We start from the raw sequence: 18,352 nt of genomic DNA on the forward strand, positions 1-18,352 counted from the left end.
TACACCTGCTATTGACTTCTGTGGGATGGATGGCAGGCCATTTACTATGTGTGGTCTGGCGCTCCTCGTTGCAGTAGGATGCAAAAACATCCCCAACAGGAGCAAGAGTCTGCTCTTAGGGCCACTCCCAGGAAGAAAATAGTGAGAACAGAAATGTGAAGGTTCTGTTTAACTCTCTGAGCAGTCCAGAGGGGGTTGTGCACGGTCCTTAGAGTGCGATTTTGCAGACTTTTTGGTTTTCCGTGGTAAAAACAGCTGCAGTGCAAGAGGATGTAAAGTATGTGTGCGTGAGCGCACCCGCACATTGTGTCAGCTAAACCATCACCCTGTCACAAACATGGGCTGTGCCATTAAAGCAAAAGGTTTTTTTGCCATGGCCAGCCCAAGGTTTCCAGGTCGTAGGAGCACCTTTGTTCACGGGGCTGTGCCTTCCCTTCCAGTACCACATCAACAAGCTGTCCATCATGTCGTCGGAAAACCACCTGAACAACAGCGACAAGGAGGTGGATGAGGTGGATGCTGCGCTCTCCGACCTCGAAATTACTTTGGAAGGTGGCAAAACATCAACGATTCTGGTAAGGGCTGGGGGGGGGGGGGGGGGGCGCGGGGCCTTGCATGCCCCCTCCTCGCCTCTCAGCAAGCAGGAATGCTTTTTTTCCATGCATCCAACCAGTTTTATTTTCTTCCTCTCCTTTTTTTTTTTTTTTTCTATTTCTGCTCTTGTTGAAAAAATATTGAGCATGGTGGAGCAATGCAGAACACAGAGATATTTTTCATAAAACCAGTATTTTTTGAAATACAGCTAGGTGGTTTTGGTGGCAGGGGACTCCAGGCCATGTCCAGTGTGGGGCCAACATGGAGCTGGTAAAAGCTCTTTGAGCATGTTGAACCCAAGGCTACATTTAAGCTGTCTCTTTTTGGGGTGTTTGCTGTTAATTTAATTGGCATTGACACAGGAATCGAGAGCATTAACATTTTATTCCTACCAAGACTGGAAGTCCAAACTGTGATGGAGAATTTCTGGAGGAGCCAGGATCTCACTGAGCCCCCTGCACCAAGCCACCCTCCCACTCAAATAAAGGAAAACTCAAATAAAATTCATTTGGTTTCTCGTAGCTGTCCCAGTTACTGAATTCCTCACACTGAGGTTTCTCTTCCACTGTTTCCTAGTTCACGACAAAGTTTTACAGCATCTGAAACAGCTGCCATGATTTTCAGAAATAGCTTGTGCTTTTGCAACCCTGTTTTTATTAGACTGGATTTTAGCCTGGAGTGGGCTGTGTCTGTATTTCGGAGGGCTCCTTTCTTTCTGAGACACTGTGTTAACGCTGGCTTCCCACCTTCAAAGTTGCAAGGCATGAAAATTAATTTGCAGAAAAGGGCCCAGCTTTGTCGGCACAGCCTGGCTTCTCCAGCACTTTTGTACATTTGTGCCATCTTTGAGTCTCCTTCAAATTCCTATCCTTCCAAACCCTAAAAACCCTGAAATTTTTACAGTTCATGTAATTTTTTAAGTGGTCTTAAGGGTCTTTCGAAGTTAACGTCCACACCTAGCCTGCAGATATTTGCGATGTTAACCGCTGCTGCTCATTCTAGTGTTCCCCCGGGGAGAGCAGCATCGCTTAGATGCAACAGAAATAGGGACCAGTTGTTACAGCCAAGATATCTTTTATAATTTCCTTGCAAAGCAGATTTTGAAGTGCAGCACTAAGGAGCAGTCCCTGCCAAACAGGAGTGAAGAAGACAATGATTCATCAAAAAATATCCGTCCCTTTCTGTACCGGTTGCTAACAGTAGCCATTTCCAGAGGCATTCGAGTAATTGAATACGGATAATGGGCAATTAGTGGATTGTTTGTTTAGATTCTGCATTTTTTTCCCCATGGTATCTATAAACAGCATTGCTCATTGCAGACAGAAAGTAAACTGTCTTGCTGCTGGAAGCTGCTGTAGCGCTGTTTGCTTTCTTTGTCATTCGAAAACCCTGTAGTTGGAGCTCGTGGGAATTGAAAATGCCACCCTCGGTATTCTCCTCATCCAAAATACAGAGGTACACCAAGAGAAACTCAATATGTGAGAAAGCTGGGGGGGGGGCCGGGGGGGGGGAATGCCTTCCTAGACTCTCAGAAAACCCTTCCACAGCCCTCCAGGGCGGTGCAAAGCAGCATCTTTTTCTTTTGTTCGGAGCAGAAGGAAATCTTAAAGGAAGAGAAAAATCCCTGTGCAAGCACGAGCCAGTGTGACAGTCAGTGACCTGGCTGGGAACTGGCTCCGCAGGGCACAGGCAGCAGGACTTGCTTAAAAAATAGAAAAGATTGTCCTCTGGTTTCCAAAAAGCACTTGTGCAGTAGATTTTCTCTGTGTGCTTCGCCCCCCTGGGGTCCCCACCTACCTGGGCTCTGCTGGGGCAGGTGACTGAAGGGGATCGTTTTCGTTTTCAGGGTGACATCACTTCCATCCCGGAGCTCGCCGACTACATTAAAGTGTTCAAGTAAGTACTGATGGGAAGAGGTGCTTGGGAGACGTCGGAGCAATGAATAATGAATGGTCCTGACGCCTAATGCCCGTTTCTTCCCCCTCCTGAGTTGAGATTTCACCGCACACCGCTGTGTTATGGTGCATGCAAAACCACTGAGCTGTTTCACCGCAGCTCACAGCATCTGGGCAGCCTCGCTAATAAAACCTTTTACTTCTTCGTCCGGCGCTTGGCACAGTCACTGGGTGTTCCGCACCGTCCCCAAGCAACCCATTCGATCCCGAAGCCGATCACTTCTTAAATAGCAAACCCAGGGCAGCCACCCCAGGAGGTACCCTCAGGATTTATGGGCTTTGTTCATTTTGCTGTCAGCTGGATGCTGCAGCACAGGTGACGGTGAACGGTCTGGAGACGGTGAATAAACCCGATGAGATTTCACGGGATAGGTACAGAAAGAAAAGCGGTGGCAGCGAAATAGCTCCCTAACAAGCCTTTATTTCATAATCGTGTGGTTCTGGAGCCAGAAGCCGCTACTTGCGTGCTGAAATGCACTTTTCTCCCTCTGCGGACGCGTGGTAATGAGGCCGGTCCCGCTCTCCAGGCTTGTGTCTGCTCCAACTGGGGCAAAGTTTCAGGGCTGGAGCCTGCGCCATGCTTCAGGCTGGGTGGGTTTTTCCCCTTAAAGCAAACCATCAGACAAAAACCTCCTTGTTTCCTTTGATGTGCTTATTTGCCAGTAAAATCAGGCACAACTCAAATTGCTAATTGCTCGCAAACTGGAGCACCAGTGGTCAGGAAAAAGAGATGGATCCGCAAGAAGATGCTGGTTCCCTCCTCCTGTTTGGTGCAAACTTCAAACCCTGAGAACTGCAAGTTGAGTCCAAAAAAGTCCAAATTTGAGTCCAAAAGACACCAGAAAGGCACCGGTGGGCAGTCTGGGAGCTGGGCATCTCGCCTCTGCTGCCTGCTCATTTGGCCAGCCTAACTTCTGCCTCTGCCTCATGGCAAGTGGCCGCTTTGCAGCCCGATTGCTGCTGCCGCTTGGGGACAGGGAGCGGGAATGAAATCTCTTTTGGATGTGCCTCTTGCCGTGCTTCATCAGGGAGGAGCTGCAGTATATTCCCCTATTATATGCATGTGTCGTGTGTATACGTCCCCACATGTCCCTGGAGGTGCTGCAGGGACTCTAGGGACAGATTGTGGTGGTGCAGCAACCTGGCAGGGGCTTTCCTGGGGGTGGGCACATCCCCCAGGCTGCTGGCACCAGCTTTTCACGGGCGACACGAGTTTCCCAGTGCAGCAGCTGGCCTAGGAGCTGAGCTGTCCCTTGAGCCAACCCCACAGCCTGGCGAGCCGCGGATTCGCACAGTAATGTCCGTCAACCTGTCTGGCAGGCCCAAGAAGCTGACACTGAAAGGTTACAAGCCATACTGGTGCACCTTCAAAGATACCTCCATCTCCTGCTACAAGAGCAAAGAGGAAGCCAACGGGACACCCGCCCACCAGATGAACTTGAGAGGTAAGAGCAGCACACGCACGCTTGCAAGGTATTCCGGTAATCGTCTGCCGCTGCTGCATATTCGTTTTCCACTTGTTTGTGTTCCTGGCTTGCCATCCTAGGGCACGATAAATACGTGTGAAGGAAAGAAGGGTTTGATGGCATGATAGAAACTTAGATATCTAGCAAGCGTGCGGTCCATGGCCCCGTCAGAAAGTGCCACCACCTCCTCAGTAGCACGGCTGTTGGGCATTCCCCACTCTGACCAACCCATTTTTTGGCTGCAGAGCCAAAGGAGCTTTTTCTGTGAGCCCAAGGAGACGGTGTCCCGGTTTCCTTTTCGTCACAGCTATTCAACGCTGCTGAACCAACTCCACCAGCAAAGAATGGGCCTGAGCGCACCCCGAGCTGCAGAGAGCAGACCGTGCTCTCCCTCTGCTCCTGGAATATTTTTTTCCTCCTCTCCCTGGCTCTGTTTGTGGGCAGCCTCGCTCAGGTGCTCCCCGCAAGCCGTGCACACCAGGTTTCACATTCCTCTGGCTGCCTGCCCTTAGGTCAAGTCAAACATCCCTCCTCTAAGAGCGACCAAACTTCAGAAAGGTTATTTTTTTTTTTTTTACCACAGAGACAAATTTTGTGATACCAAATGACTTCAGGCTGCAGCCCTGAGACGCCCAGCCTGCAGGACATTTACGGGAGCTCACTCTTGGGGGATGCTCACGCTTGCCACTAAAGATAGCAGCGATGCACCCGGCCAAAATAGTGACAGAGGGCTCAGGATCCAGCTAGCCACCTCTTCCTGCACTTTCATGACAATTTGGGGATCACGTGGTGTTTGCAGGCGTTCGGATCCATTCACAAGGCCAGATCTTGCTTGTTTCCCTCTTTTTTCCCTCCACTAGGTAAAGGGGCTCTCTGTCAGGGGTTTTGTCCCTGCGACATGGAGCATTTTTCCCATGGGAGATGCGCTGCAAGACCTGAGAAGCCATTTGCCAGCGTTCAGCTGGAGTGCTTTGCCTTTTCTTCCCCTTTTTTTCCCCCCCCTCCTTGCTGAAACGTACGTCTTCACACACACGTTGAACGTCGGCTCCCTCGTTGCAGGATGTGAAGTCACCCCCGACGTGAACATCTCCGGTCAGAAGTTCAACATCAAACTCCTGATCCCCGTGGCGGAGGGAATGAACGAAATCTGGCTTCGCTGCGACAACGTAAGTCCGCTGGCTCGCCCCGCGTGGCGTGGGCCGTTTAGCTGCTGCTAATTAAAACAAACAAAAACCACAGAGCACGTTTGCATGCGGAAGTATTCGGTGCTGATGTGAGCAGCCTGAATCGGGAGTGCCGCTTGGTTTTGTCCGTCCATCTGTGCCGCGGCGGGGTTCTGTCCGTCCGTGGCTGTGCACCGGGCTCCCCAAAAAGGACCCTGGGTGTTCTGGCAGGCGGGGGACGGTGCCAGCTTCCCCTGCTGATGGTGCCCGGGTCTCGTTTGGGCTGCAGGAGCGGCAGTACGCCAGCTGGATGGCCGCCTGCCGCCTCGCCTCCAAGGGCAAGACGATGGCGGACAGCTCGTACAGCATGGAGGTGCAGAACATCCTCTCCTTCCTGAAGATGCAGCACCTCAACCCGGACCCGCAGCTGATCCCGGAGCAGATCACGACCGACATCAACCCCGAGTGCCTGGTGTCGCCTCGCTACCTGAAGAAGTACAAGAACAAGCAGGTAGGTGCCGGCCGCCTCGCCGCAGCCTCGCTTGGGCAGGAGCCGGCGGTTAACGCGGCGCGTTTTGACACTGCCTTTGGGTTGGATGCACACGGTTACTAAAACGAGCGCCCACTGAAGTCTGCGGACCCGGCAGCAGGGAACGGCACCCGCCACCGTCCTTACGCTGATAGGTGACGTGCACGCAAGCAGCCTGGGCAGTGGGGAAGCAATCGGCGTTGCTTCCTCTCGGAGCTGTGTTCACCCCGCGCACTGCGCCGCAGGAGGGTGCAGCAGCAAAGTCAGGTCCAGCAGCGAGGCCAGATCCCGGTGCTGGGATCAGAGGTTTGCACAGAGCGGGTGCGGAAAGCCTCAGGATGAGCAGAGTTGCAGTTGCTTGCAGTGCTTTGTACAGACTTGGCTGTAACGTGGTTTGCATTTTTCTCTCCTCGCTTTTCCACTACTTCAGAATGCCAGTCTTTGAAACGTTGCTTCATTTTAAATTGCTGTGACTTGCGCTTGAACTCCACACTACATTCGGTCCGTGCATGACAGAGCTGAACTGTTTTGGGGTAGAAATAAATGCATGGCATTCTGAAAGACATTATATTTCAGTTCAGCAGCAGAAATAAGGAAGGCTTTGCTCCGTGGCCTTTCGGTGACTTAACGGTTCGGCTGCAGCTCCGCAGCCTGAGCTGTATCCGACCTCTCAAAACCAAGAAGAAGGCTCCAACTCAGAGAAGCAGGAAAAAATATAACTTTTTATTGGCACAGCACGATGATTTCCTGGCAGTGGAGTTATATTTTATATAGCCCCTATTATTCTTCTGAATAAGCCTTTATATCCACTTGGATGGAGGAGAGGCTGCATAAATACCCACTTTTACCATATATAATACCTTCTAGGCTGGAACTCAGTAAAATGGAGGCACCTGGAAAAATATTAGCCCGCAGAACTTGCTTGCCGTGCAGGTATCCTCGCTGTGGACGTAACCCCTGTCGAACCACGGGGACGAGCAGGAGCCCTCGCCTGGCTCAGCACCCCGTGGGCATCAGCCGACTGTGGCCAGGGGCAGAGTTTGCAGCCTCAGAGGCTGGGAGTGGCAGGGAGGGACAGACAGAAGGAAGGACGGACGGAGGAGGGAATGCAAGGAATTTGGCTGTGAGGGTCCCCCCCGTGCCCCGGCACAGGGGAGGAGGAGGACGTGCAAAAGGGGAGTTGGCAAGGGGCCTCGCGAGATGATTTTAAGACGCAGCAGCCCCAAGCCTGCTCAGGGGGTTCTTTTTCTCCACGTGCCGCTGCAGCAGCGTAGGCTTGGCAGGTTGGGTTTGAGGAGTGCCAAATCCTAAAAGCAAGAAAAAAAAAAAAGAAAGAAAGAAAGAAAAAGAGAAAAACCATTTGCATTCAGGGCTCTCAGCTGCACGAGCTGGGAATTGGCTGGGGTCTGATGTCCCTGCCTTGTCCCCAGGCAGCGCCTGGCTCTGCTGGTGGCGTCCCGCAGCCTCTTCTTACCCCAGCAGCATCCCCATCGTTTCTCTGCATATCTCAAATAAAAGCAGCTAATGAGCTCAAGGCCTTTTCCATGCAAATAAATAAAAGTTGAGTTTGCACAGAGGCTGGGAGAGGAGTGGGCGAGCAGGAATTCTCCAATGAAAACCACTTCCACGAGAAGCCAACCAGCCGGCACACACGAGGGGCGAATCTGCTCCCTTGTCCCCTCTCCGCGCTTGCGTTCACCTTGGCTGCTTTTCTGCCTACGAAATTGTGCATGGTTTGTTTGTTTTTTTTATTATTTTGGCTTGAACTTTGGTTTGCAGATAATTTGCTCTTTTTCTTTGCTTTGTTGCCATATTTCTGATCGCTTTTTTTTCTTTCTGCCTCCTTTTTTTTTTTTTTTTTTTTTTTTTTTTTTTCGCCTTGCCATCTACAGCCAGGCTATGTAAGAGACTTGGTAAGTGACAGCAACAATAAAATTAAGTTAAAAAAAACTTAAAATTAGTCTAGAACCCCCTTTGGTTGTGAGAGCAGCAATGAAAAAAAAAAAGAAAAACAAAACTAACAAAACCCATCCTCCCTGAGAAACTCGAGCCCCGTTTGTTTGTTGTAATGGTCCCCAGTGATTTATGCTGCGAAAGTAGAAACCCTACACCAGCAATCTGCCCTGCCGCTTGCTCACATCCTGCGTCTTAAACGAAAGGAGTCGGAGCGCTCTCTGCCTTCAGACAGGTCAGAGCTCTGGTTGCTTTCCGTGTCTGGAGATGCTAAGCAAAAGCAGCTCCATCAGCCGTGGTCCCGCTCTTGGAGCAAGTAATAGCCGAAATACGTCCTCGGGGTGGAAATTGTCATTTATCTGCACCGTCACGTCTAAGTGACCTGCACCGTTCCCAGCGCCGGCCGAGCTGTGCCCGTCGGCGCGGCCGTGGCGAGTGGGGTGCCGGAGGTGCCGCTCACCAGCCCCGTGCCTAACGCCGCCGTTGTCTCACCGCACCCAGATCACGGCCCGCATCCTGGAGGCCCACCAGAACGTCGCCCAGATGAGCCTCATCGAGGCGAAGATGCGGTTCATCCAAGCGTGGCAATCGCTGCCCGAATTTGGCATCACGCACTTCATCGCGAGGTCAGTGGGCGTGCTGGGCAGAGCAGGGCGCGGGCCGAGAACTAACGCGCGGAGCGAAATCAAAAGCGTTGATCACATCGACGGTGTCGGGGTTAATCACATCGATTTATGTTTTACAAGTTAACCGGGTTGCTGGATTTAGCACCTTGAGCTCCGCGTTAGCTCGCGGTTACTTAATCCCTCGCCGTGCCGCAGGTTCCAGGGGGGCAAGAAGGAGGAGCTGATCGGCATCGCCTACAACCGGCTCATACGGATGGACGCCAGCACGGGCGACGCCGTCAAAACGTGGCGATTCAGCAACATGAAGCAGTGGAACGTGAACTGGGAGATCAAAATGGTAAGAGGGGCAGATCCCAAGAGGTGCTCCGTGCCCAGATGTGTGAGCCTGCTCACATAGAGCGGTTTCTCCCCACCTCCACCCTCTGGGGATCCATCGGAGCTTGCCTGAGCTGCTGGCGGAGCCAAGTGTGACCCTTAAAAACGAGGAAAGAATTCAGCCTTTAACTAAGCCGGTTACACGCTTAACGCGCAGCAGTTTTGGTCGGGTCTCTCCGAACACCCACGCAAGGGCAGAGAAACAGAATCAGACTTCAGGACCGAGGCTCAGGCGTGACCCTAACCAGTAACAGCGATGCGTTGAGCCTTTATCCATATTAAAACGCATCTACTTGCAGCTCAGCTCAGACTTTCCTGTAACTAATGCAAAGCAAGAGCAGGCACTTCGCTGAGCTCCAAAATAGTGTTTTTTTTCCCAGCCGCTACGTTTGGGTGCACAAACTCTGTGCTCTTCCCCAGCACAGCACCCGACGAAGGCTTCCAGTGTGTCCCTGCGTGCTTCGGGGCGCGTTGAGAGCTGCTGGCAGAATTATTCAGGCTCGCGGTCTTTGTTTGGACCCAGCTTGCAAGCCCCTGTATCCGAATTGCCCAAACCTTCTTTTTCTGGCAGGAAAACCCCGGCGTTGCCCCCGCAGAGCTGTTGGTGTCCGGGGGGACGAAAAATCCCTGGGCATCGGGCTGGGCAGGCTGGGCAGTCACTCTGAAACGAGCTCCCCAACCCCGTAAAACATTTCTACAGCGTATAAATCCAGAATACACTCGCAGGGGAACCAGGAAACAAATCCCAGCCCTTATTAACAGTCCCGTGTCCAGCCTCGGCTTCTCGTAAAGCACAGGGTGCGCACGCACAGGCTCAGCGCCGAGAGGCACGGACACGCTCTGTAACGGTCTCTGAGGCAAAGGAGGCTTGCTGCTTCCCAGAAAGTGGCTTTTCTCTCCCCAAAATTCTAGCGATAGTGGTTGCAGCACAGTTTAAGTAGCTGGGTTTCTCTCGGGCAGCACGAACGGTTCATGGGGAGGGGAAGCGGCGGGGCTGCGCGCGGTGCCGCTCACCCGGTGGTTCCCTGCCCTAGGTGACGGTGGAGTTTGCAGATGACGTCCGGGTGTCCTTCATCTGCACGGAGGTGGATTGCAAGGTGGTGCACGAGTTCATCGGCGGCTACATCTTCTTGTCGACGCGAGCGAAGGACCAGAACGAGAGCTTAGACGAGGAGATGTTCTACAAACTGACCAGCGGCTGGGTGTGAGGCCCATGTACTGTACGCCGAGAGGAGACCCCGTGGCCGTATTAATATTTAACTTTAAAAAGCTGTTATTTGAAATATGCTGCTTAATAAAGTAAGCTTGAAATGTATCTTTTTTTTTTTTTTTTTTTAATCATGGCAATTTTTGCATTACCAGACCAGTTAATCTGTGTGCACTAATGAGCACTTCTGTTAATTCGCTATAACGAGACCGTGCCTGGGCCGGGTGATGCTGCCTGCCCCCTTTAGATACCGAACGTGCCGGCAGATCGGGATCAGATCTGACTGACCTTAAATAGCCAAATTCCTACGAGAACTCTAAGCCATCTTCTTGAAAAGCCATCCGGGGCTTTAACTATATGAAGTCTATTTATCATGTTTAATGCATGAGTGTTTCATTTCTTTCTTTCTTCTTCTTCTTTTTTTTTTTTTTGTGTGTGTTCTTGTTTCTGGTTTCGTTTTTTATTTTTGTAAATTTGACCTGTTGGGAAGTTTTCCTACCCACGAGCAGAATTCCGATCTCTCCTTTCACACTACGTGCACCAGGACTGCTGCGGGTGCCTGACCTTATTTCGGAGATAGCCGCGTGTGGCCTTGCAGATGACCTCCTGTTAGTCTGTTATAGCTCGGTTTATTTGTTAACTTTCCTTTTGATAATCATTTATATTGTCTTCTTTTTTTTTTTATTTTTACACCGTATTGTATTATGACACTTTTAGTATTCACCAGCATAGCCACTGTTCTGCCTACGATATGCAAACTTTTTCATTACGATATGAAGTAAAGGTCTATGAAGTATAGATTTTGTGTAACTAATGTAAAAACACAAATTTTATAAAATTGTACAGTTTGTTTTTTGTTTTTTTTTTTTTTTAACTACTCTCACAAGCCAGCTAGAATATCGCATAGCTCCGTTGTATCAGCATTAACTGTAGTATGCCTGTAAGGGGTAAGGGGAGTAACCTGGGGGGGGGAGGGAGGAAAACAAACAAAAAACCAACAAACCCACCAGTTTCAGCCCAGTTTTTACCTAAGTTAAGTACGCCCTCGGAGCTGGGCCTGGAGACCCTCAGCGCCGGGCCCCTGCTGTCGCCTGCTCCTCCTCATGCCAGGAATAACCAGTGTTGCGTTCCCGTAGTCTGCGGTTCCAAGACTATGTACAAATGCATTTTATTTTAAATAAAAGTCAAATCTTTTATTTAACCGCTGCCGTCGCTGGGTCCTGTGGTCGTGCTGCGCCCCCCCCCCCCCCCCCCCCAAAGCCCCTTCTGCCTCCCCTGGGGCTCCTCCTGCCACCAGTTTGGAGGCTGAGGATGTGACCAGGGGGGGATGTGACCGGGGGGTGATGTCGGGGATGTGACTGGGGGTGATTTAGGGGATGTGCCAGGGGTGACTGAGGAACCACCAGGCTGTGCAGCAGCGTCGGGGCCACCCTAAAACACCCCGAGAGAGGGGCAGGACCCTTTGGGAAGGGCACGATCCAGGGGAGGAGAGGCAGGGGAAGGGGTGTCCATCCCCATGTCCGTCCCCATGTCCCCCCGTGCAGCTGGGGGAGGCAGAGGGCGCGGAGGCCGCAGGAAACGGTGCGGAGGCTGCGGGAGGTCGGCGCTGGGGCGTGGGAAGGCCGAGGTCGCTCTCCTGCCCCCGGGGATGGGGGAGGCTGAAGGGGCCTGGGTTTTCGAGGCCGCCTCTCCCTTCCCCGAGGATGAAAATCTGCAACTTAAAATGAGCTGCGGGAGCGGGGCGGGGGAGTAACTGAGCTGTGGTTTACCTCGAAGTCTGCAGGGGCGATGCTCGAGACCAGGACGGGCAGCAGAGGTGGGCAGCGACAAGGAGGGCCAGGGCCAGCTTGCGCTCCTGTAGGCATCAAACATCGCTGCGGGGGGGTGATGCTGAGTCAAAGGGAACCAGCTGAGGAGGATGTGCTGGGTTTGGGGTGTTCTGAGTCACCTCTGGGTGACTCTGGCCCAGCCCCAGCCCCAGCAGGGCCCCCCCAACCCCCCAAGCAGGGTGCCCAGCACCACATCCAGGCTCCTTCCTTGGCTGGTACAAAGACCATACAGCTTGTTAAGCCCCCCTCCTGCATCCCCTCCTGCCCCCCCCTCAACTCGGGCTGCCCTGAGCCGTGCCCATGCTCACGCAGCTCCAAGCCTTCCTGCAGACCCATGCCTTTATTTCATCCGATTGCTTTAAGCACTGTAAAAGCGCCGCACGCTTTTATTTGCAGCAGCGAGGCACTGAAGAGAGAAAAGATCTATGAGTAGGCATTAAAAATAAATAAAAGGTGTCTCCCTGCTTACATCTTTTCCAGTAAGCGCCAGCGTAATGGGGTCCGGGCTCGCTGCTGCTCCTGTTTCCAGTGGCATCCCCTTGAAAGGCCTGAAAGCAGGAGCCCCCTGGAAGCTGCTCCTCACCCTCTCCTGAGCTCCCCGTCTGCTGCTCACGGCTCCCGCTGGGGAAATGCCGATGGAAACGCCTCTTTAGGAAGAATTTAAAACAAAAACCCACCCAATTCACCCCAAAGCCCTCGCACCCACCCAGCGGTTGGCTCTGCAGTGTATCTGACCCATGCAAAAAGCTGCAGAGCTTCCACTTCAGGGTTGTTTTCTTTTTAGCTTGACACAGAGGCAGCAAAACGTGTCCCAAACCCAACGGGCTTGGAAACGCCAACCCCGAATTTTAAAGCGACTCCGATACGTGGGAACCTGTCAGAGAGCGAAAGCGGCTTCAGCAAATGCGGGATTTGCTTTGGGGGACGGGGGCTGTGAGATGAATGAGGTGCTTGGCTTTCGGGGTGCATTTGCTCTGGGTTTTGGGGCGCATTTGCCCCGAGCCCAGCACCTTCTGCTTCCACCAGACTCGATGGCAAACGGCCCCGCCGCAGGGCTGAGGCTCTTTTCTCTCCCAGACGTTTTTCCCCTTCCCATAAACAGGAGGAGAGGACGGGAACACGCCGGGGACCGAGGGGAAGTGACGGCGGGGAGGGGGGCGGGTGGGAGATCCTCAACAGCACCGAGGGGACGGACCCTGGGGGGGCCCTGGGAGCAGGGACATGGCTGGCGGGGTCCAGAAAGTGATTTTAATATTTGGATTCTCTGCAGAATTAACAAAATATGTGCGGATGTATTTTTTCATAGGTCTAAGCAGCCCCCCAGCCCTGCAGATCTCCGCCACCCCGAGCCTGGCCCCGATCCCCCGGAGCCCGGCGCCAGCTGGGACATCCCACGAGCCGCCAGCCCTCGGTGGCCAGGTCAATCCCGGCCCCTCCGCGAATTAATCCCGAGCTCCAAAATAGCCCTGCAGGATTTCCTGCCTCCCCTCCCGCCGCGCCACAAGGTAAGAGGAAGGGGGAGGACCTCGGAAAGCAGGACCAAGGGCAGAAGCGTCGCATTGTTCGGCCCCGCGTTATCGCTGCCCTTTGGGTCTGAGCGACCTCCGTCCCCCAGCACGTCCCGGCCTTCCTGCCCACCAGGGGCTTCATTAAATTCATTAAAGTCATTAGTCCATGGGAAGCGGATCCTTCTGAGGTTTGTCAGAGAGAATACGAGCCGGGATGTGCCTCGCATCTCGCCCAGGACTGACCCAGAGAGATCTGGGGCTGGTTTGGAGCCAGGCAGCATCGCCATGCACTCGGAGGGGGCTTCTTTGGGGGGAAAATTGGGGAAATTCTCGTCCCCGGTTGCACCCAGCTGACCCACAGCATGGAAGGGGAGGGATGGAGGATGTGAATACAGCCGGGTGTGGGTAAAAGGATGGAAGGATGGAGGGATGGAGGGGCATTTCTTCCTCCCGGCCACCCCAGGCCGCCCCACGTGCCAGGCACAGCCCCGACCCATCCCGTGCCCATCAGCTCTGGGCACGGGCATCGGCCGCCGTTGGTTTGTTCTCTGCAGCCTCGCAAAGCCGCGGAGCCGAGGAGCAGCGGGTCCGGCTTCTGTTTAACCACCCGGCCCCTTATCATCGCTCGCACAGCGCAGCCCGGGCGGAAGATAAAAGCGTTTCCACCGCGCTGGATAAACAGAGAGCGAGCCTGCCGAGCCGCACTGCTCTCCTCCGCCCGCGGTGGGACGGAGCCCCCTGCCCCGGCTCAGCCTGGCCGTGCTGAGCGCACCCAGGGACATCGCTGGGAACATGTCAGCCTTTGAATTCAACCACGGTCTTACACGTAAAACCCTCAGGAAGTACAGGTTGGGTCTTCCTAATCCCTCAGCTGGTGGGACGGGGGGTGGGATGGCCCAGTCGCTAGACAAATGCCACCTTGGCTCCGACAGGTTACGTTTGGTAGAAGGGACGAGGGGGAAAACTCTAATTTCTTCCCTAACCCACCCAAATAAATTGGCTTTTCAAAGCCACGGCGTGCTTATTTCGTGCAGGAGGGCCGGGGAGAGCCGTCCTGGAGCGTGCCCTGCCTGCGGCGGGTGGGAAGGTGAGCACTCAACCACGGGGTCTGGACATCTCCAGGCTCCTTGGGAACAGCAGCACCGTCTGGGCAGCGTTCCCCATTTCCCAGCTTGGGGCCGGATCCGTGCCTGATGCCACGAGTCCGACCCAAACCCCGGCTCCAGCCCCGGGGCTGAGCTGGGATGTCTGGGAAGTAAAGAGGGGCGATGCTGGTAGGCTCAGGTGGGGAGCTTCTGCGCTAAATAAATAAAAACGTGCTCCTGAGCCGTGGTCAGGAGGCAGGAGAAAAGCTGACGGAGCCGATCTGAGGCTCCTAGCAGCCTCTGCAGAGGGCAGGCTGGGGCTGCAAGAGCCGCCCTCGGCTTCCCTCCGACAGCGACGGCCGGGGCAGGAGGTGCCACGCACCTGCGCTCCCCGACACTTCCCTTTCCCCCCGCTGCTAAATGACACTTGGCTTCTTGGCTCCAGGTCGGATAATTATTTCCAGCGAGGTAGACGTGTTCCAGATGCTCTCCTCCTTCCCTAACCGCGCTAACGTTATCGCAAGCCCCGAAGAAATACCATTTCCCAGGCTGCAGGCGGCCATCTGGATCGCGGCAGAGCTTTTGGGGAGGGCTGCCAGCTTTCCCCTACGACTTTACGAGGTCCTAGCAGGTTTTCGTTTATTGCTACCCACCCGTGGGTGACAGCTGGGGGGACGCGGCAGCATCTCGCTTTCCTCTGGCGTTAAAGGCGCCAGGTCCTTCGTGAAACCCGGGCGCCCGGAGCTGTTTTGGGCAGCCCTCCTGCAGCCATCACTTCCAGCGCTCAGGATTTAGCCGTGGCTGGATTTAAGCTGATCTGTGAGAGGGTAAAAAGAACCAGAGCGGCCCCGTCCCTAGGTAGACGGAGCCCTGAGCGTGTTTCCAAAACAGAACGTAAACAATTTGCTTGTGGCGAGGATTTACTCGTTCTTGCTGCATTGTGTCATACGGCAGAAGGAAAGGGGAGCGCGCTTTCTCTCCTCGGAGCGCAGGGCGTGTTTCGGACTCAGACATTTACATCAAGCAAGTGCATGGCTCCCTTCCCGGCTCTCCGACCGTCTTGCGGTCACCAATTTGCCATTTCCTTGCCTTGTAATCGCCCTGTTCCAGCGCCGGCAGGCGCGGAGCAGCCAGGGGATATCGCTTTGCTCTTTTCTTTTGCTCCGAACCAAAATCCGCCGCGGTGGAACCGGCGGGGATGAGCGAGCGTGTGACACGAGTGGAAACGTGGAAACTCTTTATTTCAGCTTTTTGCAACCAAAATCTTGGCTTTGGCGGTACCGCGGAGATTTATCCGCTGGCTGCTGTGGATCCTCACTGACCTGAATCACTTGACCTTTGGAAAGCCACCGTGGGGCTTACAGATGTGTCCAGGAGAAGTAGGAGCTCGTCCGAGGCCACTCGCCTTCCACCGAGCTAAGACACGAGGCTTGTTTTGTGCGTGGACCCTCGGGGGTGTTCACAAAGCAGCTGAGCCCTGACCCAGACACTCACTCACTCTCCAGAAAGCCTGGAAGAGCACCGCCGTCTCCTTCCGACGCGGCTGAAATCAGAGAAAGGGGCTTCAAGCTCGCTGCACGGGGAGAGGGGGGCGCTGAAAACCAGCTGGCATCTGTCTGCCCTGCCCGCGGGGCTGGCACTGGGTCTGCCGGGGGGGGTTAGGGGCCCTGGGAGGGTGTGAGGAACAAACCTTAATCCCCGTGTGTCAGCAGCTAAAACGTTCCCCTAAAACCTTGCTGGAATGGAAGAGGCTTTCAGAGGAGCTGAGGTTTGGTTAAAACCCCTCTGCTTCCATCGGGGTAGGTTTCTTCACACACTGCTTGTAAACCCAGCTGGAGAGGGTCTGTTCCCCCCCTCCACCGGCAGCCCGGCAAATTCCCCTTCCCCCGGGGAGGTTTTTCCATCCAGATCATTTCCCTGCTCTGTTTCAGGCCCAGGCTGCTACAAAAATCCTGGATTTCTGTCCTCAAGCCAAGCTGAAGTCGGTACCTGTGGCCGTAAATAGGACAGGACCGGTCTCCGGGGCTAATAAAAGTGGAGTTTTAAACAAACTGGAGGCTTTTTTCCCCATTCAGCGCCGTTACGCTGCGGCGCTCTGGGAGCTCCGGAGGTCAGGAGCTGAGACGCACGCATGGAGGAGAGCGGCTATTAAATACCACGGCCGGATGAAGCTCCTGGGTCAGGATGTCCCTGCGCTGCTGATCGCCGGAAACTGGGAGGATGTTTCTGGCTAAGGCTTGTCCAAAATCTCTGTTCCTGGGCAGGTCCCGGCCATCTGCGCCGAGCCCCGCTGGGGAGAGCTGGCCTGACCCCATGTGGTCGTTCCCACAGCGCTGGTAGGGCGCAATTTTATTTAGTGTAAGCCAGGATTTGTCGCAGTGACTTGGGTGAAAGGCAAAACCTCCCTCACACCTGTAAATCTTCCCACCAGTGAACATCGCGGGGGGAGCGAAGCTAAACCCCCTTCTGTCATTTTTCCCTCCGTGGAACTCGTCCACGCTCACAGCGGCGCTGTTTTAACCAGCAAGGCCGTGATTCTCGGTTTCTTTTTGCACGTGGAAGTGGGGTAAGCTGTTCGTTTCTTCGCATGGATGGGACCTTTCCAGCCCCGCTTCTCCCTCAGACAAAAGGAAATGGAAAAGGGGGGGGGGAAGCTCACGCCCAGGTGGTGCTTGCAGCAGGAGGTTCACACTCACGGTGATTCACGCGCAGCCCCCAGGCTCGCGTCGTCCCCAGACTTCGGGTGTGCCCGAGCCCAGGGAGGTCGGCGTGTGTCATCTGGTCACTGGGGCCGAAGAAGTAAGAAGCAAATAGTGCTGATTGTTTCCGCAGTAACCGAGTGATTCATTCTGAGGGCGAAATATCAGGGGGAAGAAACATGGAAAATGAAAATCATGTCTCGGGAGCACGTTGTGTAATTATTTTGCTCGGCAAACCTCCCGCCCCGTGCAACGTACACGCCTTGACCTCAGCTATTTATAAAGCAGCATCTCGAGTTGATCTCTCTTCTAACATTTTCTTTATTGGAAGGGAAAGCAAAAAAATCACTCATTTATGCCCCCACCAGACTCTGAAAGCTGAGCAAGCCCATCGCAGCGCTGGACAGCAGGTTCTGCTCAAGTAACAGGGCCTCCTCCAAAATCAAACCCCCAGAGCAAAAAAAGAAAAATAAAAAATGACCAAAGCAGTCAACACTTTCACGATGAAAGCCGCTACCGCCTGCAAACCCTCCTGCGAAAGGGAAACCTTCGTGCAGCGCTTTCACCTGAGGCACCCATCCACAGGTACCGTGAGGCCCTCCTGAGCCGAGGGAGCCCTGCAAAGTCACCAGCAGCGTCCCGGAGGCACTCTGGAGGCCAGACCCGAGTGAAAACACGGGGAAATGTGTGCAGAGCAACCGGCAGCACTGCGGGAACCGCCTCGTGGCCTGCTGCCGTGCTGCGATAAGCGCCGAACGGATCCTTACTGACCTCACGCGGCCCGGGCCTGGGTTTTACACAGCCCCTATCGGGAAGTCCTGAAGTCAGTCACGACAAATACCAAAAATCTTGGAGGGAAAGGCGGCTGCCTGACTGAACCCACCGGGCTGTAACGAGAAAGCAGGCAGGCACCGGGTTGCCCCCGGCCTCGTCCAACCTGGCCCTGAACGCCGCCAGGGATGGGGCACCCACAGCTCCTCTGGGCAGCCTGTTGCAGTGCCTCGCTGCCCTCTGAGGGAAGAATTTCTTCCTAACACTTAATCGAAACCTCCCCTCCTTTAGTTTAAAGCCGTTCCCCTTTATCCTGTCCGTATCTCCGTGAGCCAGGAGCCGCTCTCCATCTTTTTTCCAACCTCCCTTTTTTAACACCTTCCTTCAAGCCCCCCCCCAGAGTCACCTCAGCGCCCACCTCCCACACTCCCAAACCCTGCCAGGCGAGCAGAAACCCACCCCCCAAACCCCCCTGAAGTGCTGCGGGCCGCCCTGCGACCCTAACCCAGCCCCTTCCCCTCAGAGCCGCCCCCTTCCCCTCAGCGCCTTCCCGCCCCCCCCCCCCCCCCCCCCCCCCCCCCCCCCCCCCCCC

General features: G+C 54.4%; 1 protein-coding gene across 5 annotated transcripts in view; it reads left to right on the top strand.

Moving 5' to 3' along the window:
* The window catches only part of FERMT2 (fermitin family member 2), a 46,035-nt gene extending 34,966 nt beyond the window's left edge, over positions 1-11,069 (top strand). For 3 of the 5 annotated variants that reach the window (XM_035327627.1, XM_035327629.1, XM_035327631.1), the window contains 9 exons: positions 441-575; positions 2,441-2,490; positions 3,870-3,994; positions 5,075-5,181; positions 5,468-5,689; positions 7,600-7,620; positions 8,162-8,286; positions 8,482-8,623; positions 9,696-11,069. In XM_035327627.1, the coding sequence (XP_035183518.1) occupies positions 441-575; positions 2,441-2,490; positions 3,870-3,994; positions 5,075-5,181; positions 5,468-5,689; positions 7,600-7,620; positions 8,162-8,286; positions 8,482-8,623; positions 9,696-9,869 (1,101 nt within the window). In that variant the 3' untranslated portion in view covers positions 9,870-11,069. The remainder of the gene's footprint in view (positions 1-440; positions 576-2,440; positions 2,491-3,869; positions 3,995-5,074; positions 5,182-5,467; positions 5,690-7,599; positions 7,621-8,161; positions 8,287-8,481; positions 8,624-9,695) is intronic. The other 2 variants (XM_035327628.1, XM_035327630.1) reach the window with 1 other exon arrangement.
* The last annotated feature ends 7,283 nt before the right edge of the window (positions 11,070-18,352 follow it).

The sequence above is a fragment of the Oxyura jamaicensis genome, chromosome 5 (assembly GCF_011077185.1).
Source record: "Oxyura jamaicensis isolate SHBP4307 breed ruddy duck chromosome 5, BPBGC_Ojam_1.0, whole genome shotgun sequence".
Lineage (NCBI taxonomy): Eukaryota > Metazoa > Chordata > Aves > Anseriformes > Anatidae > Oxyura > Oxyura jamaicensis.